This window comes from Sinohyriopsis cumingii, chromosome 3 (assembly GCF_028554795.1).
Source record: "Sinohyriopsis cumingii isolate HCF-2022 chromosome 3, ASM2855479v2, whole genome shotgun sequence".
NCBI lineage: Eukaryota > Metazoa > Mollusca > Bivalvia > Unionida > Unionidae > Sinohyriopsis > Sinohyriopsis cumingii.
Window position 1 is genome coordinate 102233436 of NC_142963.1, and position 27344 is coordinate 102260779.

The 27344-nt window shown below is 38.4% G+C and overlaps 1 protein-coding gene across 1 annotated transcript in view; it reads right to left on the reverse strand.

Moving 5' to 3' along the window:
- LOC149803415 (uncharacterized) overlaps positions 1 to 27344 on the reverse strand; it is a 44038-nt gene that overhangs the window by 1605 nt on the left and 15089 nt on the right. Inside the window, exon 4 of the mRNA XM_089951407.1 lies at positions 9055 to 9324. Coding sequence (XP_089807533.1) covers positions 9091 to 9324 — 234 coding nt within the window. The 3' untranslated portion in view covers positions 9055 to 9090. The remainder of the gene's footprint in view (positions 1 to 9054; positions 9325 to 27344) is intronic.

Consider the following 27344-nt stretch of genomic DNA (forward strand, 5'->3'; position numbering starts at 1 on the left):
CTGGGCTGGAGTGTATTCCGTTCGCTTACACAATTTGTGTCCTATTGCCCAAGTAGGACTTGAACCCACAGTACGACTGTATTGTGAATGCCAAATACATGCTGGAGATGGTGAAGTAATACATTATGTTCTATTGTGTCAAATGCTGCAGACAAATCAAGGAGGATGAGGATTGTAATCTTGCCGCAATCCAAAGCAGAGAGAAGGTCATTAACTACTTTCAGAAGAGTCGTTTCAGTAATGTGGCAAGGTCGATATGGAGACTGTACATTGTTAAAAAGATTTTGATTTCAGATGAGATACAAGTTGGGATATAACAACTTTTTCTAAGATTTTCGACATGTATGGGAGATTAGAATCTGGGCGGTAGTTCTCTAAGTCGTTATGGTTGAATGTTGGTTTCTTCAGCAGAGGCTTTACAATGGCAGTTTTGAAAAATGATGGGAATTCCCCGGATGAGAGAGCAGTGTTAATAACATCAGTTAGTGAAGGCACTATTGGATCTAAGCACTCAATCAGAAGTGATGTCGGAATCAGATCAAGTTCACATGACTTTGATGCACTCTTCATCGCGATTGTATGTACTAAATCCATAGAGACAGGTTCAAATGCTGCTAATGGTTGCCGCTGAAATCCTGTATCGCATCTGTATGGTGACGACGAGTCAACTGAAGGCATGTTGTCAAGATTATCTCTAATGATTTGTCGTTTGTGACAAAAGTAATTTGCGAACAAATCCGAAGATCGACTTGGGAGTAGGTAGTTGGAAGTGGTGTACATTTGTTACCGACATTAGCTTGTTAGTAATCTCGAAGAGCTCTTTCTATCTGGCCCTTTCCGTGGTCTTAGTACTGTAGTGGGTTTAGTTTGCTACATGGACTATGTTTGTGACATTCTTCTTAACTGCTTCATAGATTTGCGTATGAATAGTGAGTGTGGTGGAAAGCCATAGCCTCTCAGTTTTATGGCGGTCTCTTTTAGGAGTGCGAAGCTGGTCCCTAACACTACCATACCACAGAGAACACTTTTTAACTGATATTCTACGCTTGGTTGCTATAGCATGTTTGTCAAGCAATGAACGCAGGCAGTTATCGAGTTGTTCTGTTGTAAGAGGTAACACAGTTGTAGGTTTGCTTGGATGTCATGCATAAGTTGGGTTCTATTTATCATACGGAGGTTTCTCTTAGTAGCAAATAAAGGTGGAGGGGTAGGGACTGATACGTCAAGATGGCATATTATGCAGAGATGATCTGATGCAAGATCGTGGGATGCCAGGGAGGACCGTAGAATATTATCATCAGGTCTATGAAGAATCCATTCAAAGATGTGACCGTGTTTATGGGTGGGTTGGGTAACTGACTGTTTGAGGTTGAAAACGTCAATGGAATATAGCAGTTTTGATGTGTATGGATTTACAGGACAGTCAAAGTGAAAGTTGAAATCTCCAAGAATAATCAGATTGTCACCAATCGATTTTCCATACTCGAGGAGATTCGGAAACTGCTCCAGAAAGAAAGATTCAGTCAGCTTGTTTTTTTTTTCTACCAGGAGGAGGGTGGTGGAGCAGAAAAAAATGAGTTCATATTTTCCCATACAAATGTTTATTGCTGTCACATCACAGTTGGGCGTATCACAATTACAAACATGTTTAATATTTTGTTGTGTGTAATAATTATGCTGAAAAAATAGGACACAATTTAATGAAAGTAATTTGAGAGTAGTTATCTCACTCATGTAAAGAAAAATTGAATGCATGCACAAATAAGTTGCATAATTATTTACTGATTGAAATAGATCATAAACAATACAATTAATATACGAAATAGTTTTATAACTATGTTTGTAAGTGTAATTTATATTTAATTTAATTATTTGACGATTAGTTTTAATTTTTTTATATTTCATTAGATGTTATTGGGGTGTAGGATTGTTTGCTGGGCGTCATTTTTTTCAGAATTAAGTTCAGTTCCGTTTGACTTGATTGATCCTTTTTAATTTATTTCATTGATTTAAGTACCCAATAATATAAACATTATATCTATTTGTTGACATTAAAATCAGTGACAGATTTGGTAAACACCTTTTTAATTTTTTTAAAATTCTTTCTCGGTAAGATTCATTTAATTGAGTCAAGGTCATACCGTAATTCGTAAACAAACTTCTATTTCTTCCAGAAGGATGAACTCTTGACTATCATCCAGGAATCTGTTTTGCGTGTTATCTGGTCTTATAACTGATGTTATGATAAGAATTATATCAGTCGTGCCTTAACACTTGAAACGTCAAGTTGTTTTATGTTGTGTTCAGTTTGGGGCTGGGTTATTATTTTTTTCTTCAAATTAATGAATTTCAAGTGATTGTTTTCCCTGGAAATCTTGGACAAAGGCATTTATACGGAATTTAAAAACTGGAATAATTTTTGATTTGATTCAACGAGAGACTGTTGACACATCAGTATAACGCTGACAATTGCATATGTCATCCCCTTCCATCTTGGATTTTCATCGGGATTAGAACTGAAATTCACTAAGAAGGTTTCATTGATAGGACTTGTGTTTTTTTAATTATTGGATTACAATTTGGATTTAATTTGCAATACCGTATATTCTTTTTTCTTATTTTGTTTACTTTCTTGTCTAGGGAAATAAATTATTTGTTAAATTTTACAAAGCTTGTTGTCTTTACTCTTTTCTGTTACTTATTTTAAGAGCATAGACTCGGAGCAGCAAATTAGCAGGAAAAAAGGAAATTTCAAATGAAATTAAAGAAATTAGAGGTGGCAAGGGAAAAACACCCCCCACTTTTGATGTTTCAAGAAATATCAAGTTAGTACCCCCTTTTCTGAAAGAAGTATACTTTTATTTTCCTTGTTTTGAAAAAATTGCTGAAAATTTGAAATGGCCAAGGGAGTACTAGACTCTATTATTGTAATGTGTACTTACTGGTAAAGCTCATGGTATTTACATTTGACTGTCACTACAGCAGAGTGCTGACTATGATGTGGTTAAGGACTACATGTTAAAGGGTTATCAGTTGGTACCCGAGGTTTATCGACGAGGTTTTTTAGGAATTCTAGAAAATCACCTGACCAGACCTATGTTGAATTTGCATGGGAAAAAGCACGACAATTTGATGAGTGGTGCTCTTCTTAAAAGGTTAATAGATATTATGATAACCTCAGACAACTCGTATTACTTTGAAGAGTTAAAGAAATATGTCCATAGTGACATTAAGACTTATCTTGATGAGCATGAGGTTGAAACCTTGGAAAATGCTGCTCGTGCTGCTGACGATTATTCCTTAGCTCGTACAGTTCCTTTTGCAAGCAAGTCTGCCACTCAGCAGTCTTCTGGTAGAAAATTATTTCAGCCTAATACAAGCCCTTCTAAATTGCAACCTGGCATAACTGTTAGAAGTCAAATTTCTGATAAGAATGATCAAAAATCCTTATCTCTTCCTAGGTCTACCTATTGCAGGAAGAAAGGACACGTTATTTCTGATTGATACAAACTGAAAAATAGCAACAGAATCAAGACAGACCTATTCCAAATGCTTTTTTCTAAGAGGTCAAGGTCATGTATTGAAAGCAATACATTTGTTGGGTTTAATAAACCCCACTCTGATTTTCTTATGGAGAACTATGAACCTTTCATGCCGAAGGATTCTATATCAATCATGGGTGATTCGGCCAATTCCATTCCTATTAAATGTTTAAGGGACACAGGAGCTTCTCAGAGTCTTTTATTATCAGGTACTTTGACTTTTTCTGAGAAGTCTTCTGCTAATGAGTGTTTTTATTGAGGGACTAGAGTACGGCTTTGTTAATGTTCTTCTCCATTGTGTAAATTTGTGATCAGACTTAGTCTCAGTAGCCGTGACAGTCGGAGGAGTCTTCTTTAACCGTTGAAAGGCATTAATTTAATATTAGGGAACAACCCAGCTGTAGGTAAGGTTGTGGTTAATCCACTTGTAGCGGACAAACCTTGTTTGGATCAGAAAGTCGATCGTATTGAAAAAGAATTCCCTGATTTATGTCCAGCTTGTGCATTTACTAAAGCTATGGCAAATAAAGCTCTTGAGAATGATGTGAATCACGAAAGAATTCCTTTAGCTGACACATATATTGGTCAGGCTTTTGACGATGTCAGTTTCAATCCGTTTTGGATCAATCAAAGGGTATTGATCACAGTGATCCTCTTTTTAACTACTCATGTTCTTTATTCTAATCAGGATGACAAAAGACAATCACTTGTCCTCGAACAGGAAAAAGAACCTGAGATCTCTTGTTTGTGTCTAAGAGCCATTAGTGAAACTGAAGCCACATAAGTACATGTTTGTCATTTCATTAAAAATGGGATTTGTATGAGAAAATGGAGACCCCCCGAGGTACATGCTGGTGACGAATGGTCGGTGAACTATCAAATTGTAGTTCCAAAATCTTATAGACAGGAACGTCTTAGTCTGGCCCATGAAACTCCTTTGGCTGGTGATTTAGGGATTAATAAGATTTATCACAGGAGATTAAATCACTTCTATAGGCCAAAAAGTAAAAATGATGTTTGTAAATACTGCACATCTTGTCAGTTTTGTCAAATGGTAGGAAAACCCAATCAGAAGATACATAAGGCTCATCTGCAACCTATTCCTGCATTTGACTAACCATTTAGCAGAATAATAGTAGACTGCGTTGGTCCCTTACCTAAGACCAAGTCAGGTGATCAATAGATGTCGACCACTATTTGTCCGTCAACAAGATTCCCAGAGGCAATTCCTTTGAGGAATATTAAAACAAAAACAATAGCAAATGCTTTGATAAATATTTTTTTACTCAATTCGGCCTTCTCAAATCTGTCCAATCTGGTCAAGGGTCAAATTTTATGTCTGGAATTTTCCAGCTATTTATGCTTGATTTTGGCATTCAGCAATTCAAGTCAAAAGTGAAATTATGGTTCGACAGAACTTCAATGGAGATAACTTTTGGGTCTGGTGATAGAGTTCTGTCTCTCTTTCTCACTTTTCAAAATTTTCTTCAGATTAGGTAATACGGCGTTAAAAACTTAAGAGGAAAATGAATGAGTTAAATTATAATAATAGTACTCCAGGGATGCAAATAAATTAAAGGACTACTAGCATGTTGAGAGAGATAGACAGGTTAATCATGCAATTAATTTAGTTGTACCTGTCCCACTCAGTGAGGATTGAAGCGAAGGAATGTAATCGGACTCGACTGATTTTGGAGTGACAAATCTTCGGAATTCAGAAATAATGAATAATCTGGACCAGAAGCTTTCACATTTGTAACAGCAAGAAAGGAATGAACTTAAACAGTTATTACTAGAATATGAGCACATATATTTTCAGATGTTACTACAAGAACAAACAAAATTTACCATGACGTTGAAACTGTAAATTCCACACATGTGAAACAAAACCCGTACAGGATGAACATTCTCAAACATGAATACTTGAAAAAGGAAATTCAGTACTTGCTGAAGAATGATTTCACAAATCCGAATAAAAATGACTGAAGTTCACCATGTATACTTGTTCCAGAATCAGATTAAACTATCCGCATTTGCGCTGATTATAGAAAGGTGAACAGTGTGACTAAAAAGATTCATTTCCAATACCAAGACTCGATAGCTGCATTGATAAAATCGGAAATGCAAAGTAGGTCACCAAATTGTACCTTCTGAAAGGATTTTGGCAAATTCTTCTGATGGAAAGGGCAAAGGAAATTTCGGCTTTCGTGATTCCAAATGGTCTTTATCAATATAAGTGATGCCGTTTGGTATGAAGGGTTCGCCAAGTACTTTTCAACGTTTAATAAACATGATTACGTCTGGTCTAGATAATTGTGATGTTTGCATTAATGATATCATCGTCTACAAGGACACCTCGATAAAACATTTAGCGACATTTCGGAAATTCTTTGACAGACTCACTGATGTAAGTTTGACAATTAATTTAGCCAAAAGTGAGTTTTGCCGTGCTTGTGTAACATTTCTAGACATATCGTGGGACATGGACAAGCTATACCTTTATATGCTAAGATCAAGGCTATCTCTGAATTCCCTATGCCTATCAATAAAAAGCAACTGATATGATTTTTGGGAATGGCTAGATACTATCGGAAATTTTGTTTCAATTGTTCCATAATTGCTGAAACCCTGACAAATTTTTTGAGCAAGAAAATCAAGTTTCATTGGATGGAAAAATGTCATGAGGCTTTTGCTAAGTTTAAGGCAATACTTAACAGTGCACCATTTCTTAAAGCTCCGAATTGCAGTCAATCATTTAAACTGTCTGTTGATGCAAGTGATGTTGTGGTTGGAGCAGTATGGATTCAAGAAGATAAAAATAGTTGGTCTTATAATTGATGTTATGATAAGAATTATATCAGTCGTGCCTTAACACTTGAGATGTTACGTTGTTTTATATAGTGTCACGTTTGGAACTGAGTTATTATTTTTTCAAATGATTGAATTGCAAGTGATTGTTTTCCCTGAAAATACAAAAGTTGACAAAATTAATTCTTGGACAAAGACATTTACCGGAATTTATACGGAATTCAGAAACTGGAATAATATTTTCTGTGATTGAACGAGACTGTTGACTCATCAGCACAACACTGACTATTGTATATTTCGTCGCCTTCCATCTTGGATGTTCATCGGGATTTGAACTGAGATTCACTTAGAACTTTTCATTGATAGGACTTGTATTTTTTAATTCTTGGATTACACTTTGGATTTAATTCGCAATACCGTAAGATCTTTTTTCTTATTTTGTTTACTTTGTTGTCATGGGAAATAAATTATTTGTTAACGTTACAAAGCTTCTTGTCTTCACTCTTTTCTGTTACTTATTTTAAGAGCATAGACTTGTAACAATAAGTTATAATTTACATCCTATATTATGCCTAGTGGGTCTCATAAAACTAACCACGTTAAGGATATGATACGCCATGGGTAGTCTAATCTAAGGAATGTAGTAGTCTACACATGATTCTGAATTTGCGTAAATATTCCGGTGATACGGAAAGGTGTTACTGTGATTTGAAACGGAACAAGGGCTGATGTATTTTTCCTGATGATAATTATAAAGTGCACTGTTAAACAAGTGCTTGAGAGTTTTATAGTACACGTTTTAAAATAATTGGCGATTATTCCTAGACATTTCCAATATCACTGTATGCGTCAGGTAGCTGATGCAGTTTTCATAGGTTACTGCATTTGTGTGAACGAGTAAGTCGTACAAATAAAAAAGATTGTACTACAAGAAGAAATGTAACTAAATTTTTCTGTACTCCAAAATGAATACACAATCTAAGATTCATCAATACACACTAACAATATTAATGCGCACATATCTTAGTTAAATTTTTTTTATTGTTTTCGTCTACTTAAAATTGAAATTCAGATTCATATTGTGAATTAATGCGTATTGAAAATAAGTTTTCCAGTTGGTCTGGAATGGATGAATTTTGTTTTTCTGTTGATTAAACTGAACTTCGCTCTCCTGCTTGTGATGGACTGGATTTTTTTTTATAGCTGAATCAATTCCTTATGATGAATAAGTGTTTTGAGCAGTAGACTGGCACTGAATAAACTATACCTCTGTTTCTATTATGTCATTAATTGTTTGGAATCATCATGTGCGAAACATATTAGCTCTTTAATTGAAGTTATCAAACATGCGCTATGGAATATCATATTCATTTCGTTTTGAGTGCAGTAAGGAAAATGTGATTTATATTGTAAATGTAGTCTAAATTGCTGTACAGTTTTGCGGTGTATATCAAGTTTTTCAACCCATGATATGGCCATTTAATTCAGATTTGCAAAACTACTTCAGAAAGTAGATTTTGAAGCATCTCAAGATGAAAACTATATCTGTATATACTGATATTCTTAGTACCTAATAAAGAAGACATATTTTTTTTCTCTGTTACCTACATGCTGTCTGTTTTAGGGACCGCAGCTAAGTACATTTCCAGTATGGCTTCTATCACTAGCCTACATCTAAATATTGTATTAAAGAAATTCACACGGGGACATTTGCAAGGCAGCTACTGTGTGACAGCTAGCGGAAATAAGACTTCTTCGTCGTCTTGGCGTATTGGCTCTGAGGATCATGGTTTTCTACCAAAACCTTAAGTTCCATTTTTTTCTCGAATTTAGTATTTTAAGTAATTTGTAAAATGGTACGTATCTGGTAGATATGCGATAACCTTTGGCCTCAAGATACTTTTCTGTGCTATGTTTATAGACTATATATAACACTGGTCATAGTCTGAACCATTCTGTTTGGACAAAATTACACCATTTCTCCTTAAAACTGTTTAAATGATCAGAATGGTATTTTCGATACTGCATTTTTCACGTTTGTCGTGAACATTGCGGATATCACGTTCATTCATTTGTGACTTAGTGATCTTGTCCACACAGTTAACTTAATCATCTCTACTTTCAAAAGATCTAACAAGTCTGTTGCGTTATTCACAAACAAATCTAGGAAAGTAAACGCTAAAGTTTCTGTTACACGAGCGTACATTGTTTGTTTACAATCAAATTAGTTTCAAATACACGATATTATTTTTAGATGCATGCGTCGTGCAGTATGCAGCCGTGCAGAATCGAAAAATACTGCATGCTTCTGACAATGTAAAGTTAACGGGAAAAATGAGCATATAATAATGTAATTTATTCAGTTGCTGGCTGCTAAACATATCCAATTTCTTGAGCAAAATATTAGTCAAAATTGAAGGAATAATATTGCATTACTCTTGCCTTTCCATGGGAAGATATATCAAATGGACATTTAAGTTGAATTATGAATATACAAGTAATGTCTGGGATAAGAGAAATTTATATGTGTATATCGTGCGATGAATTCAAACCGATTCATCATGGCCTTTAAGAAACAAACATGATGGTGATTGTGATTTAACTATAATATCAGTCGATTAGTTTGCACATTTATTTCACCACATGATTCATGTAATTATTGGATTATTACAATTCATCTTGCTCATAATTTTTAACTTCTTACCCAGAACACATTGACTGCTATAGATGGCCCCGGGTCCTATTGTGGTTCTTCCATTTTGACACGAAATACATGATGACTGGCCCTTAAGACTTTGATATTTTCCAATTTCACATTTCGTACATGATGTTGCTCCTGTTGAGGGGCTGTAAGTTCCAGGATAACAATCGTTACAAGAACTATCCCCAGCATATGTCTTGTACATCCCTGGTTCGCACGGGTAACACCTTGACCCCTGCCACTGCCACTGATAGTAATTTCCAGGACGACAAACTTTTAAAAATAAAAAGTATTATTGATTAAGATGAACGCTTACGAGAGAAATCCCGATAGTTCAATGGACTGATAATATGAATTGGCTATTTGGGTTGATTCATAAAATTCTCGTACGGTCAAATTGTTTTCTCATTGCCAGGCGATTATGAGTATCGGTCCGCTAATGCAATGAGTCAGCACGAATTTGCTTTTATATCAAATTAGATAATCTATTTATCATATAGTTTAAATTCAAATATAAACCATTATTAAGTATAAAAGTATAAACTAAAAATACTGCTATAACCTAAATTCTCGTTTTCAGTTTTTAAAAATTACATGTACCGCCAATATCGGCACTGAGGTAAAGAATTGCTTTAAGGACCAGATACTGGCGTCCAAAGTATAATGCGCTAAAATGAAAAAGAATCTGCTGTGCTACATCGCAAGGCCTTAAATTATATAACAAAAAGAAGCGAAACCAAAACGTTTAGTAAAATCAACAAACAATTTTTTCTCTATGTTACAAAGCGAAAATTTAAGAAACGCTTTATGAATTAAATCCCACATAATCCTAAATGTCGTAACACAATTTCAATAATGTAGAATATAGTCTTGATATACCAATAGTCTTGAATATCCTCATGTATCACAATAATGCAATGCAGAATGTCTTTGACTGAGTTCACAATAATAACAAAGTAGTGTGTTTGTCCAAATTCAGGGAACTCTTTGCAATTCCAATGAATGATTTAAATATGTAATTCTTCTTAAATTATTTATCCACACATCTGTAAATAGGTCCACAGACTGAACATAAAACAGAGATGAATAATTTATGTATGAATCCCCTACTTAAAGGTCTTTCACTTTACGTGTGAGGTAACAATGTTCTGGAAGTTTTGGCCTTGAACTCAAATTAATAGTAAACATCCACAACCCTCACTCTGAGTAAAATTAAAATTAGCGACAGAACAAAGATATACATAACATGCTTTTATCTACATGTACCTAAATGTATCTCCATGCAATTGAGTTTCAGGAATTGGATGGTACTGATATACAAAATAAGAAATATTTGTTTAATTTATTGACAGTTGCAAGGCTTATTAGACAATACAATTACAAGCACCTGTAAAATTTTCTTAACTACAAAATAACTTAGGAGTAAGTTAATTAGAATCTTAATGAAATTGTTTAGATATTGATTTATTGGAAATTTAAATGAACAGCTTGTAGGGCGGTAACAATCAAGATTATATGAATTTGTCAATAATACTAAACCATATTAGAAGAAGAAACATTTGAAAAACGCGAAATGTTGACTTAGGAAAGGTACACCTAGGAAGTAAAGCTGATCATATATTATTTGTCCAACAAGAGTTCTAAATATTCTGAAGAGCAGCGTATGCTAATGCTATTAAACTTTAATCGATACTTTGCGTACCAGATTTGGGCAGACTGAAAGGAGAGACTGGATGTTTCAAAGGATTCAGCATTTAATGTTGTACACAGTCATATCTGATCCGCTTAGAGGGGGATCATACAAAAATATCCCTGAATGGATTTGGACTGGTCGGCCTGATGTCAGAATAATGTGACTGGGTGGGACGTCATGCTACATGTCTGAGGCATGATGCCCCAGTGCTAGACATCACTATAAACTGTCACACTGCAGACATTGTAGCGATATGACTGTACAAATTTTTAAAGCTACGTTAACAAATCCAAGTCGCACACACCCCCTGAATGGATTAAGAACAAACCGTGTTGCATAAACGTGCAAATAAAAAGGCAAGTGTTATGCTGTGGAGCGTATTTGTGGCTGGCAGCGATGTGCAGAGGAATTAAGTCACCAATTATCACAAACGAGATACAAAGTGCAGCGACAAAAACCATATGGACATGATAATCATATATCACTGGGGTGGTCCTAATGTTCCACCTTCGATGCATCCATAGTGAACTACAAAGATGGAAGGTACGTTTATTTTGGAATAAAAGAATTTTCATGTTTGTACTTATCATACATGCATATATATCGCAAACATGAATACAGCAATCAAATAATGCTTGAATACTGTTCAATTCACTGGAAAAAAGTGAGAGGACTAAAGACTTTCTTGCAATGAAAATAGCCCGTGTCAGATTCAATGTGAAAAGAGAAACATATATGCATCTAAATAGATGTGAAAGAGCAGTGTCTGGCAATCGTGCTAGATAGAATGTATGCACCTTTGCTTTCATGTCACGTGAACCAGATTCAGAACTCAATTTTTTCTCATGCGAGAGACAACGCGTGCCGCAATCACGTATAACAGAGATACATCTAGTCCTGGACAGTTATACTGCCAAATTTATTCAAGGAATTTCTGTTTGTACGACATACCAATGTGTTAGAAATATTCTTTGACTCATTGAGTAAAAGTTTCAAACTGAGACTGGAAAATGCAGATTTACAACATTCAAACAGAAAGATGTAACACATATGAATTCAGCCAACACATACTGCATCTGTGAAATAAAAATAATCAATGAACAAAAAATATAGAGGTCATGCTCGTAAATTACAAATACTGGTTAAATAAATCGTAATGTTATTAAGGTTTAGAACTAAAACAAATAACCCATGTTCATTATTATTGCAGCCCCTCCGCCAGCAACAAACATACTGAAGTATGAGATTATTTACCACCAACTATGTTCAAGTGTACCATTAGGGGAGCGTAACCTCTCTTATTGTCTCACTGAGTTTAAAATAGGCGAGATATGGCTTTCCCTCATTCCGGAGACTGGAGAGGCATCATCATAGTTTATGGTGTTTCCGTCAGTTTTCCTCTATGGTTATAAGTATTAAAACCTAGTCGGGATACCATACGTGGACTGTGGAATCAGAAGGTTTTACCCTTTTTTGATGCACCCCTACCTACCCTCCATCTGACCTTCAGAGAAAATAAAGGTTAGTGCAAACGTTTTGACTGGCGGTAATGTTTTCTGTATCGTCACAAGTACCAAAGATTGGGGATACCTGTCATGTTTAGACCGTGGAAATATAAGATACTTATTATTTCACATTCATCCACCCGATCGTATCAGACAAGGTCAAGGTCTGGTCATTTGAAAGTGAAAACCTATCTGTATCCGACACGGGAGTAGGCGACAAATATAATTCATTGCAATTTTTCTTAAACCCAAAGAAAGGATACACATCTTACTAGGGCTATGTACTCAATATTCTTTGCACTTTCACACTGATTGATTTCTATCCTCCCTGTACCTCACGGTGAAGGTTAAGGTAATTTAAAAATAAAAACAGTACTTTTATCAGGCAAGACTGAAGGCTAGATACATAATGTCTTGGAATTCACGATTGTTTTATTTATCTCATTATTTTTATTCTTGCAAAATGTCCACATCTATCATCGTCACATTTCTGTTTTACAACAAAGTCACTGAGATTTTGTGTTTCTCTACCCATGGTATTATTAATTTCTCTTAGTTCTTAAATATCCTGACCTTTACTTTCAATACAAAATGATACTTCTGTATTAAACAGTATATTTGTGGTTCATAACCTTGTTCCATTTGCCAAACGGTTGGTATAAATTTACGGGAAACACATTTGAAGATATCCATTTGGCCCACTAAAAGATTTCTTTAAAGGTTCCTGGATCTGACACAATTTGCAAATGTAACATTAAACCAAATATATCTCTTTGTCATAAAAGTGACCATTCAAGAGTGAATAATTTTATCGACAATCCACAAACATTAAAAGTTAGATATCAGGGTATTGACTGACTTATTTATTAAACTTTGCTCCCATAGTTCAGAGACAATGAACTGAACTGAAATAAGTATTTCAGAACTGCATTTTTATATAATCGATTTTGATTTGTTGCAAGATGCTGTGATATTGGTACTAAATTCAGTATATATATATATATATATATATATATATATATATATATATATATATATATATATATATATATATATATATATATATATATATATATATATATATATATATATATATATATATATATATATATATATATATATATATATATGACTGACAGTCTAGCAAAGAGGCATTTTGAAAACTCTGACACTCTGATTATATCCAGAGGTGTGCACACGATAAAAATGGACTGGCTGGTTGGATAATGCTTTAGATTATACACTGGTCAACAGTGAATTCATTACTGACTTGAAAAGGCCCTAATCTGTAGTATTTTGGTGTGCCGAACACGAATATAACCGTGAAAAATTTGTATTGGCTCTCGTTTTGAAGATATTCATATACCTCATTTTCTATGTTTCACTGTGTAAATTTCTCCAGTAGGACTGCAGCAACATCCGGAATAATGATGTAACATTGCATAATACCATCATGCTCACATCATCCACAGTTGATTGCATCATTTTCTGATGCAATGCAATACTAATGCCATGCGGCTGCTGAAGTAAGTTGACGTCAGCAGTGTACTATACATGTGTAGGCCTATTATACTAATGCCAGGCGGCTGCTGAAGCTGACGTAAGCAGTGTACTATATAAAGCCCAATCAGATAGGTTCAGCATTTAAAATATTTTAGACGTTGTGCGAGACAGTTCAAGCTACTGTTACATAAAACTTATTATTTTATCCATTTACGTACAATAAAGAACAGTAATGCCTCGAAAGTGTGTTAATACCGCGGACAATTTTTGCTATATTTGTGGGGAAGTGACATTTGCCAACCAGAAGAAAAGTATCAATTCTCAAGTGAAGAAGGCATATCATCTTTACTTCGGATGCAAGGTTGGTGACCAAGACAAGCCTTGGGCTCCGCATATATGCTGTGCTACATGTACAACACAGCTTTCACAGTGGTTGAATTGCAAAAGGTCATCAATGCCGTTTGCAGTCCCAATGGTGTGGAGAGAGCCAAGCAACCACCTAAATGACTGTTACTTCTGCTTGGTTCCTCCTCTTTCCGGCGGAATAACGAAGCGAAAGAAGTCGAGAATAGTCTACCCAAACATTCCGTCTGCATTGAGACCAGTTCCACATGGTGAGGGACTTCCTATTCCAGAACCTCCAGCAGAATATTCTCTTGATTCATCTGACGAAGACAAAGGTGAGTCGACCTGTTCTTCTCCTGGTCCATCAGCATGCAGTGATCCAGATTTTCACTGTGGTGCATCATCAACCCCACACAGAATAACACAGGAAGAACTAAATGACCTGATTCGTGATTTGGACTTATCAAAGAACAAGGCAGAATTGCTAGGATCAAGACTCCAACAATGGAATCTTCTAGAAGAAGATGTCACAATTACTGCATATCGAAAGCGCCACCAGCAATTGGAGCCTTTCTTCAGAAAGGAAAGTAATCTGATATTCTGTTCCGATATTGAGGGCCTCATGAATGCTTTAAAAATCACTCATGACCCACAAGAATGGAGACTATTTGTGGACTCTTCGAAACTGAGTCTCAAGGCTGTGCTTTTGCACAATGGAAACATTCTTCCATCTATTCCAGTAGCGTATGCTGTCCACATGAAAGAGACATACGATAACTTAAGGCAGCTACTGAATTCCATTGAGTATAACAAGTACAGCTGGCACCTCTGTGGTGATTTGAAGGTAGTTGCCCTTTTAATGGGACTGCAGCAAGGATATACAAAATACATGTGTTTCTTATGCGAGTGGGATAGCCGAGCAAGGGAAATGCACTACATGAGGAAGGAATGGACTCACAGGCAGAATGTAGCCATTGGAGAGAAGAATATCCAACACCCAGCTCTGGTTGAGGCTCAGAAAATCTTGCTACCACCCCTTCACATCAAACTAGGTTTGATGAAGAACTTCGTGAAAGCCATTGACCGGACTTTGCCAGCATTCCGATACCTGCATGAAAAATTCCCTCGACTCAGCGAAGCAAAGATTAAAGAGGGAGTTTTTGTGGGTCCTCAGATTCGAGAGCTTTTCAAAGATGACCGGTTCAACAACTTGCTGGAAGGTGACGCGAAACAAGCATGGAATGCTTTTCGCCTGGTTTCTACAAACTTCCTCGGAAATGTTAGGGCAGAAAACTATAAGGAACTAGTAGAAGACATGTTGATGAAGTATAAGAAACTTGGCTGCAATATGTCTCTAAAGATTCACTTCCTTCATTCCCATTTGGATTTCTTTCCTAGCAACTGTGGTATTGTTAGTGATGAACACGGCGAACGTTTTCATCAAGATATCGCAACAATGGAACAAAGATACCAGGGAAAATGGTCCACTACAATGCTGGCTGACTACTGCTGGACACTCCTCAGAGATGCTCCCGAACAGCTGTACAAGAGACAGGCGAAGAAATCTAAGATGTAGTCAATGACTTGATTTTTTATAGGTAGGCTATTACAGTTGACCTTTTACTATTGGAATGCATTTCGTTATGTAAACATTAATTTCTTGCAGATTACAAAAAAACTAGAGCCAATTTTGCAATTTGACTGTCATATTCGTGTTCAGCACATAAAAATTGATAAGAATTGACTAATTTTATTTCAGTAACATGACTTTTGTAAAAATTTGTTGTCCAGTGTTATTTATGCCGATAAATTTCCGCATGCACATAAATAACACAGCTGAAGCAAAATGAAATAAAATCAAAACGAGAGAATTAGTTATAAGATTCTTAATTAATAATTTCAGTGTTTATTGCAACCTTATTCTTATTAGGGTGTGCTTTCCGAAACATAATTGTCGTTGGTACCGAATGTCACTTCGTAAAGCAGATCTAAGAAATTTATTTTCGTATCGAAATATTGTTCCCATATCAATAGAATTCGCCAAACTCTGTTTTCAAACGCCACAAAGTTGTCAACTAGTCGACTAATATCGATCATGATATCACATATTCTCTTTCGGCAGTTAGTCATGTATAACCGTCGGCTCGCCAACAGTCGACCCGTCTCCTTCCTAACAAAATGTTCCAATTGCGAACGAGATACTTACTCTAAAATAATTCTCTCTCGAGAATGTCATGCCTGTTTTGCAAAAATTTGAGAAGTGTGTTTTTCTCCAATTGTGGGTTTATTAAATTCAAAATGGATGGCATGACAGTTGATCGTCAGAGGGCTAGTCGTCTCAAAAAGCACATGGTGTGCATGCAGACTGTTTAAGAGTGGAATGATAGGTTCCAGTTTTATAGGGGTTGAAAATTGTTGCTTCCAGCGTGACATGGATTTCAATCAGTCTCACCTTTTGAATTTTAAAATGTCCCAATTGAGTATCTTAATAGTATTAATTACCCTTTCGGTAATGATACATCCCAGGAGCACACACGATGATGTTGAACAGATGTATGCGCCAGATTGATTTTCAAATGTACCACAGGGTCGCAGAACAAAAAATACATTTGGCCACATCTTCATTTTTAGCATTTTGACAGTCCTGAGAATTAGAACCTCCTATTGATAAACATTTGCTATAGTATGACTGAATTTCAGTTCGACTTTTGTTTTACGTTTGTTATTCTATTGTATTTGGTATACACAACTAGCAAGGTTGATGTTTGGATACTAGTTATAAGAACTGCAATAAATAAAAAGCCATAACAATTACTGACATGTTGTTTCGGTTCAAGCAAGCATTTATCATCTCTGGAAGAATGTTATTCAATTTGGCATAAGCTGGCGTTAATATCGGCTTTTTGCGCTCCTAAATTCTTTTATCAAATTCTCGAAAAGGTAAAATTTTTCATAGTATTCATGATATTGTATATTCATTGTTTGCTATGCATGCATTTGTCGCTTTATATTGTGTAGAAGTCATTTTCTATGTCGATTGATTGGTTGAGAGTTTCATATTAAGAATGATACAAGGAGACATTGCACTAAGAGTTTATTGACGACAGCTATTTACTGACATATTGCTTAATATTGTCACCGGAGTTATGCGTTTCACAGCCAAGAATTCTATGTATTTTTCAATGACATTGAACCATATTTAAAGAACATCAGAAGAAACATTCGAAATTATCATTCAGCAAACCTAACTCTAGAGCAAGTTTAGGATACATATATAATTTTGTTTCAATCTCAAAAGACTTGAAAATACTCTGATGAGCGGCGTAATGGACAATGCTATTAAACTTGTAATAAATAATTGTGATGCTAGATTTAGACGGAAAATTAGCGAAAACACAAACTAGGCGTCTTACAGGATTGAACATTTAATATGGTACATATGTAGGTATGAACTGCTGAGATGGGGTTCATAAATTAATTTGCCTGAATGGATTAAGAATGAAACAGACTGCATAAATGTATAAAATAAAGAGGTAAGTGTTATTATCCGATAGCTGTATCAAATACACCAAGTGATCAAGTAGATGAGCCATCAAAATACAGATTTCCAAAGATATAAGCACGAGCTTGACATATCTCTAGTAAAGGAACAGGACAATACGAAAACTGAAAAAGTGTAATTATTAATGTAAGTGACAGTAAAAAAGAATATGGGGGTCCTGGACCACTTTTTCAATGTGTTGTTATGTACAAAAAATGTAGTTTCTAGTCCATTTTCGAAGGTGATTTTTACTGCGTAAAAACCACCTGCAAAAAAGTCAAGAACGCAATTATTGCTAGATAGACACGTATTAAAAAGTGTTCCTGAACCCCCATTCCCATACTACTGATCCCACTATTTGATGGGGGTTCTGGACCTGTGTTTGTGTGTGTGTGTGTGTGTGTGTGTGCGTCTGTTGAAGTTTTTTACATAACAGCAATTGACCACGGCCTGATGCGTTTATGTCCAAACACAAGCGGAGTAATATCGTTTGTCGTGGAAGGTGCATAAGACATTTTTGTTGACCAGCAACGTGGAAATCCTGTGTCGGTCTAATTTCAAAGTTCTTATCGTATAATAATGGAGACCACCAGCTAGAACCATCGTGTAATCATTTACCGTGGCAATTTTATTGACGACGGCCTTATTAATGCCTTTGGTCTTTTTCTTTACCGCCTCCGTGTCCATCTTGATACAATATATTTTGGATAGCAGACCAATAAACTCTGCAGTGGGGGCACCGTTACACTCATCTTTGAACTTTCCATGAAGCTTTTTATTTTCTGTGCAGTATAAATGTCTATATCGTAGGTAATCGCCGAGATAAAAAAATTCTTTGTGGGAAAACATATCTTGGTAAAAATCCTCCGTCTGAATTTCATATGCGAGTGAATCTTTGTCAGTCACGATCAGATCACCATACCATGACTTAATGCAGCTATAATGGGAATTAAGCATGAACATTTTGGAAAGATCGAACATGATGTCTCCAACAGACACAGGTTTGGCGAGTTTTAGATGTGTTTTTCTGGATTATATGGCTACCAGGTGTTAATCAAATATTTTCATGTAGACGAATGCGTCTGACAAGACAACTTTTGCACATCTACTTACCTCGTTGACGATTTCATTTTTGATGTTGATGTATTCCATGGTTTTCAGCAGTGAATCCCATGCCAACCCGGACGCGTAGAAGTACCAGAGCGGGTCTAGCAGGTAATGTTCCTGGAAGGGTTCCCTGAAATTCTGAAACACGTCCGCAAGTAACAGCAGGTTCGCTTTCAGATACACATCGTAGTAATCCCCAGTGTCTGGCAGTCACACGTTTGCTCCACCGCGAGGACTTTGCCGTATTCATCAGTGATATTGGATAGATTTAAGTGTGAGTAAAATGAGTGTTTCGGAGGAAGAGAAGTTTCATCGGTCCGCTACCAGCCATCGATGTACTCATAAGGATAAATCCAATTTCGTTTAAGTAAACAATTTCTTTCGTTTAGGCCTCGTCTAAATGAACAATTTTGGGCCAGTTGGTCCAATGGCGCCGACATAAACTGGAAGATGTTTATGAATCTGAAAGGTAAGTGAAAACGCCATGTACTTTTCAAAATCATTAGGGATGCTTTGGCTTTTGGTTCCGACAGACTTTAATACTTCTCTTACCCGCGATGGTTTAACGCCGTGACGATAAAGTGTCCATCGTACCTTCATGGATTATGAACAATCACTGGAATGAAATCTGGAACATTCAAACGGAGGTTGCATTGGTCATGTGACAGTGGTCTCTGACTTTCTTATCGCGTGACAAGGAACCGCCGATATGTCTTGCCGTTGTTGTTTTGTCGTCAGTGGAATCATCGGTGCTGAATTTTTTCGGAGGTTGATGATGCGATGGTACTCCGCCACGAGCTACTCATAGAACTAGACGACACAATCAGGAGCGCGATGATGGCGACAGAACGATGATAAGAGTTCATTTGCATTATTGCAGGTTTTGTATGCGATCGCGCACGGCACGTTCAGTTGCTCAAACTTGGTGAAACATCGATCAGAATCAGGATAAGGTGTATATTTTCTGTGGTTCTTGCGAACTGCAAGGTATTGTTTTCCTCGTTGGTCATCTGAATTGCTTGCGTTTTTTGGCAGTACCACGACGCGATGTGCTCCTACAGCTTTACCCGTGAAGAGAGACATTTTAGGCATCTGAGGCAGAAATGCACATTGTTATCGTGTTTGGTGTACTTGCAGCGGCACAGGCGGCTGATGCCTTTGATCCAGATGAAACGCGACGTACAGTAAATTAAGCTGATGTTGTGGGTGCACAATGTAATCTTTTTCCCGAGTTTTGTTTCTTCCTGTCCAAAGGCATTAATCTACAGATGGTTTTGCTCGTCTAGTTTTGGGATATCTTTGACTTCCGCGTCATACGGTACACGGGCTGCTTTGATGCTTTTTAAAATCTCCCGGGCTGTAGACGTCGTCAGACACCCTGGCAACCGCAGGGTCTTCAGCGACTGCCGCGTTGAGTTCATCCAATGCGTCATTCTATCTGGGCGTGTCGTTGGGTAATCCTGAAGTAAATCTCTCTAAGGCGGCGGATCAGTTGATGGCGTAAGATAAATTTTGTCCAGGGTTGAGCATCATGATAAAGAATTTTTATTCTATATTATGTTATATGCATTCTTTAATTGTTTGTCTCTTAACCTTTTTTCAAATTAGAGTACTGTGCTGAGGACAATGCGGTCATCAAAAAATGAAGCACAGGGCCTCAACCCTGCCTTTGGTGCGAAGTCGGTCTTCGTAGACACCTACAGGTGTGTCAGAACTGGATAGGACGAAACATTGGGCCGACCAAAATATTATTAAGAAAAGACTCCAAAAACCAACAAGGCTCTCTTGTGAACAAATTCTGTTCTCATGCTACCCATTTGGCTCTCGTCGCTTTGAGTTCCAGAGTCACAAAAACGTTGTTTCTCACGAGGTCGCGATGGCTTCCTCGAGGATATCTGGATTATGTAAAATGGCATCGGTGTTGTACACCTCGTCAGCGTAGAAGATCGCTGACATTTTCTATATTAGAGAATTACTATTAAAAGTAAACATAATGGATGAGAATTTGCACAAGAAACTCGATGAATTTATTTCACGATACCGTTTCAAGCAAAAGTCCGCGGAGTGCTATGATCTGAAGCAGATGACGTTCGTCGGATCTGAGCTCTCCGTGGTCTTGTGATGCTGCCGTTTGGCGACATCGACGTAATCGTTTCAAAACATTATCTTCGCCAGTGGTTAGGACGTTAGCGCGCTTTTGGTGATCAATGTTTGAGCCTGCGCTGCGGCTCTACACGCAGAAGCTGCAGAGAGATAAGATCGTGGGTAACGACATCTGTATCGATGACACCGTCACAGGTTTTCGTTATTCCTCGGACAGGTACATAGTCCAGATTGTGCTTCTCGAGTTTAAATGTCCGTTTGTGAGACACTTGGGAGTGATGCTCGAGTATTTCTAACCGCATGTGTTATCGGACCTGACCGTATATCCAATCGTGTGTCCAGGTCTGCTGAGCGACGCTGCGTTCGAAGCACTATTATAGTCAAATAAATTTCATACCACGGTACAGCAAAAAATGTCATCACCACGACTTTTGCCGTTATGTCCAAGCATACCTGTCCGTCTGTGTCATGATCACGACTTTCGCGAGGACTACGGAGACTCCGGCGTAGCAAAGATATTCCAATTACTTCAGCAGGGTCTGGACATGGAAGTGATACTATGCACGGCAAGCCATGCCAGCTAGCGGGTGTTTGTTGATTACGACATCGACATGATCTATCCGGAAACATCTTCACATACTTGCCGTTCTAGCCGATGACAGTACAGCAACATAATCTGCATTCTCATAAAAATTACCATGACGTAATCGTCCTGGCTATAATGCGTGTTCGTGAAAAAATGCTGACATACGTTTAACGCAAACAGGCATTTCTCTTTATCTATATTTTATGGTAGGCCTTTTTGAAACGGCTCACGGCATCGGAGCAGGATCGATCAGAAAATCGTCAATCGTTCTGAGCTCATCGATTTGATTAAAATCGATGATCGGTCTTATCTTATGTTCCTGCGGCGACTAAACTATGCAACAGCAGCCGAAGCTGAGGTACATGCATTATTAAGAATGCCATGTATTTAATGATGCTTTCTTAGTCCTACCTTAGATCCTGCAGTGATTCACCCACCACCCACAGTGGGTTCCTGTTTAAATCATGTATGATTCTTGTCATCTGATTGAGCTTGACAAGATCCAATATGGTATCATGAGTCGCCTGCAGATCAGTGTGGTCCAGATATTGTTTTACCACAACGACATGTAATAACCTAAACTCTTCAGCTCAATAGGGCGATGTTTGATGATATTTGTAAAGGTAATTAAAATCCACATCGATTTCTTCATCGTTGAGGTTTACTTTTTCAAAGGTCTTCACTGCTGAAAACATAAATCTTCGGTCCGTGGTGGCGCAGCGGGACCAATAGTTGTCTCGATACTTTTCTTGATCATTTATTGTTTCAGCAGATCGGGAGTTGCCTTTGGAGGGTTATCAAAATATCCCCCAGGAGGATAAAGAAATATGTCAGATGCAGATAAATGTATGCCGCTACAGCTGTGTCCAGGTCCACCTTTCCTTGCACGCTATAAAGGAGCACATGCATCAGTGCGTCCATGGCCATGTGGGGCTCAAACAAAGGTGGTCCTGAAACCACAGCGTGTGGTTCCTCGTCGGGAGCGTCCATCGGCCGATGTTAGAGCGACATTACTTCTATGATCGTGTCCAGGTCCTCGTACTCCAACCCGATGTATGTAAATTGTTTTATTTTGTCAATGGCATCGCGCAGCCGCCGGTTTCCTCGAAATCGCTCTCTCGACGCGACTTGTTCATGCACTCGTGGTCTTTCCGATGCGCGTTATCTCCTTCGTTTGTGCAAACTTAAGTCGCTTGACGTGGCCGTTTTTCACGATGGCACTGATTACCACTGGATGCAGCTACACGATTATGGCATGAAGGATCCTCTCGATGTCTCTGACTAACCGCGTCGATTCTATGTCGTTGCAAAGTTTAAACACGGCAATATAGTTGTCGATGGCGTGTAGAAGCTACCACATGTATCCCATGGAAAAGTAAGTTTAGCCTCATAGGGTTTCCATTGACGGTAAGCCTCTTCGATCGAGGATTTACACAGGTTCGTGGCCTGCTAATAAAGATCGATCACCATCTGGTGATTTTGGAGGTGTCTCTGAATCTTATTTGAAGATGTACTTCCCTCAAGCTAACTTCGGACGGACACTTGATCTCAAACCATCCTCCGATGTATGATGACGAGTTGGCCCACTGGCTTGCTTTGGACAGTTGCGTGAACGCGTAAAATGCAGGGAATGACGTGAAATACTCTGAAGAGTCATTATTGATAAATCCAGACCTGTTGGACGCTTTGGAGGTCAGCGAACGGTATCAAAACCACTTAAATTTTATCACAACGTTTGTCCACCTACAGTTTGTTAACGACGTCATCTCCATTGATGGGGGTTGACGACATGTAAATCGTATTGTAATACATGTTGAGGTCTCCTGTCGTGTATCCACCAGGGCGTGCCAGAGCATAAACGATCAGCTGCTTGTATCTCAAAGCATCATCCTGCTGTTGACGAATCGAAATCCTCCTCCGACATGGCCTGCGATGACACCATAGATTTTCCAGATGTGCAGATGTTACCGGGTGTCTACAATTTAGTCTGCGCCATCCTGGACACGTTCGACAACCGTACAACGTTCTCGTCCGGCGGTGGATAGCCCACGTCGGCCAGATTCGTGCCCGTTCATGTTGCGATCCCCCTGCATGGAATCTCCGACGCAATTTACTTTTTTGTCCAGTTCCTCTTACGAGGTTTTACTGAAGCTGCCCTATCTTATGATGGTTCCAAAGGAAGTGTAGGTCATAATTAAAATAAAAAGTTTAACCTCATTAATTTAGATTCGAAGACGAAGACGAAGACAAGAAATTTCCTGCACCATTTTTTGCTGCCGAATTGCCACTATATGATCGTGGGTCCGACAGGTCGAGGGCAGACTAACTTCCTCATGAACAACGTGCTCAATTACGACCGTGTGATCATTTATACGCTTACTCCGCATCAGGACAAATACACGATGCTGTCGGAGTTCGACCCATCGCTAACAAGATGCACTGGCGACACCATCTTTACCATCGCGGATCCGGATGAGATCCAGCCGGTGGAAGAACTAGTTTTGGACATGCACAACATTACCGCGATTGACGATATTAAAATCAACCAGGAAAACATATTGAAGATCTGCGAGCATTTTTCTTTGTCGCGAAACAAATACTGCAACAGTACATACTAGACGCAATGGTATTACGACGTGCCCATATATATGGTATGTTTTGTCCTGCTTTTGGGGTGGAGAACCGGGACATCGAAGCGATACCGCGCGACGACTGCAGCGGCCTCGCCGCGAACGAATTCAAAGACTTCTACGCCTCTGTAACGTCCGGAAGTTCCAAACACGATTTCATGACGTTTCATCGCGATGGAGAATCTGTACCTGAACTGTACCGAAAACGATTTGACGAATTTTAAGTTCCTGCCCTTTTATCTGCTCCGTCGCTATAACACCATATCATTTGAGAAAATCACCAGTAACCTTCAGCACTACGTCCTCAGATAATCTGGCGAGTAAAGAGATGCTTTGCGTCAGCGCGTCATCGAAGATAAAGTGGGCAAGTAGGCGTTTCATTGCGCCCAGGAACTGCTCAAACCCATCACAGAGGGGATTGCTAAATGAAAGGAAACAGCGCTTTCCAATTCAGCAACGATGGCAGCCAAAGAGGTCATGCTCCTGAAAAACCTGACTGATCTCGAAGAGCAGGTGATGCAAGCTTTCGGCAGGTGATGAAACATAAGGCTAAAAAGATCGACTTAGTCACGCTGCGAGGATTCTGCCGAGGATAAGGAGTTACTGGTGAGCGAAATCAATACACAGCATAGCTTCCCGCGATATAAAGCCGTGCATGAGCCACATCGTAGTTATCAGCGGTGTTGTGTATGTGGAGTTGTCAGAACAGTAATGAATGAAAGTATAAAATATGAGACAATCACATGTGCAACTATGTAGAATCGTGGGTGAATTTTTATACACGTTGTTTTCTTCGATTCTATCGGCACTACCTTGAGAGACCGGAGCCGCCTCTATCGTAGGAACGGCCATGGACAGAAAATCGCCAGTAAGAACATTGGGCTGGCAACTTCGTTGTCCGCGTCGCTCGCAGCACCCATACGCAAGCCATCCTGGGAAACATTGTCTCAGACGACGAAGTCTTCAATGGAGACCTCGCCGCATCATGCAATGCATGTCCTCGAACAAATAGCGACAAAACTGCCACTTACTGCTCAGTCAGAGCAGGTTCTTTGTGACCTAGACAGGAAAACTTCCAATGTTTACATGTTAGGAGCTGGTCACCTCATGCCTGGGTACGGCATGAAAAGATTATGGTGACCACGGTCTGATTTTAATGAAATCTTAACTTGTCTGATATTCATGTCCTCATCAATTCCAGGCAGTATACCAAACGAGAACTCGAGTGCTATTTGGCACCGCCATAAGAAAGTAGGTAGAGGCCATGCAGAAATACCAGGAGGTAGACACTGGTATATAGGTTACGCTGCAGGATTTCTCAGCACTGTATCCCATTTTTCCTTTCGATGTGCCCAAGCATTCTGAAGATCAGGTGGACTATTGGCGATCCTGGTGGGGAATACCAGTGTTACGTCCTGTTAACGTCATACCTATTCATGATGCTGAATGTGCTAAACGGAAAGATGAATGTAGTCATGTAACAGAGGAGCTTTTCGAGAAGACGATAATTGGTGTAACAGCTCAGATCACCAGCCATCTAACAACGGAGACCACGATTGTTGTAACAGCGGCAACCGCCGGTGGTGTGGCTGAAAAGAAACGTCTAAACCATTTCTCTATAGCATGCCCTAACCACAACGACAAAGTCGTCAGCAACTAAAAGCAAAAACTACCCGCAGCAGTGCTGCTAGGGGCGGCTCCAGAAATATTGTCACCGCAAGAGTTCCGTTTGTCGAAACCTTTGCTACAAAATTTTTGAGCAATGTATTATTTGCACTGGGACTTGCTGAAGCGTTAAAAACAGTCACTGAAACTGCACAAAAAGCTGTGATGGGCAATGGTATTTCCGGTGCTGCCCGAAACAGAGTATTCTGCCAGAAACACGCCCTGTAACCTCTTCAGGTGGCTATCGTAACAAAAGACAGAAAAAAGCAAATAATAGCAATTATTATAAATAAAAATCAACCATGTCTTATACTCCAGTGGGATTAACGTTGTCCCTGCAACAAAAGAAAAACGAGGATGAGTCAGCACTTTCGAAAAAATTGTATAGATGAAGGTAAGCTAGGCTGCACACTCAGGACCGGATAAGCTCAAGTTGACTTGCCGCGAAAATTTAACTGAGTCACCAAAGATACAGGCAACACAGTTGCCCACGCACCTATAGACAACTATGTTGTCCAACTGTTACATCGAGAGAGAGTAAGAGAGAATTAGAGCCAAACGTTAGCAATATCAGAGGTGTGTTTTCCAAGGATCGTTTGCCAGATCAGATCAAACCAGACGAGAACTGCATCATCAACCTTAAAAATTATTACGATAGATCTGGAACTCACTGGGTCGAAGTGGTGAAATATCCACCGCTGCGCGACGTGGAGTGCAATGAATCATTCGGTTTACCTCCTACTGACGAATTGATCTGATGCCTTAAAAACCAGTCAACCTGATGCAGTGTGACTCATGACAGATTCATGATGTCAACGACAGCACGTGTGAATGGTACCGGATCCGTTACATCCTGCAGTGGTACCATGGAACGTTTATGTAAAATCAGTTTTATCACTGCAAAATAGTAGATTGCATGAAGTACAGCACAATCATGAATTCAAGTGTCTCAAGTGCAGACCTAGAACTAGAACCTCATGGTAGTACTGTGGGGATTACCATGTATGGTTACACACAGAGCACATATGGTAGTATAGGAAAATGAGGGGCCTGGAACACTTTTTTCAGTACGTATCTATCAAGCAAAAATGGCCTTCTTGACCTTTTCTTCTTCATGTGTTTTTCTGCCTTACAAAATGGACAAGAAACTACATTGCTTTGCTGCGTGAAAACACAGTAAAAAGTTTCCCCAAACCCCTTTTTACATACTACTTGTGACATAAAGCGCTTTGTTCAAATTTAGATCATACCAACGAGAATAGCTGAGATATAAATAGAAAGTAGAGATACAATGATATGTGGAAATGAAACTCATATTTCAATGTGGTTGTTCTGGTGGTCCACCTTCGGTATAACAGTTATCCAGAGATGACTAGAAAGACTGAAGGTGTGATTACCTTGGAACAGAAGATTTTTCAAGTTTCTTTCTGTCACAGATACATAGACATTCCGGACTTAAATATAAATGGAACAATTCTTGGATATTGTTAAGTTATTCAGAACATTTATTGGAACACAACAACTATATTGCAATGACTATAACCCGTGCCAGTGTCAATATGTAAGAGAGAAACTGATACACAACTGAATAGCTGTGAAGGATCAAAATCGTGCA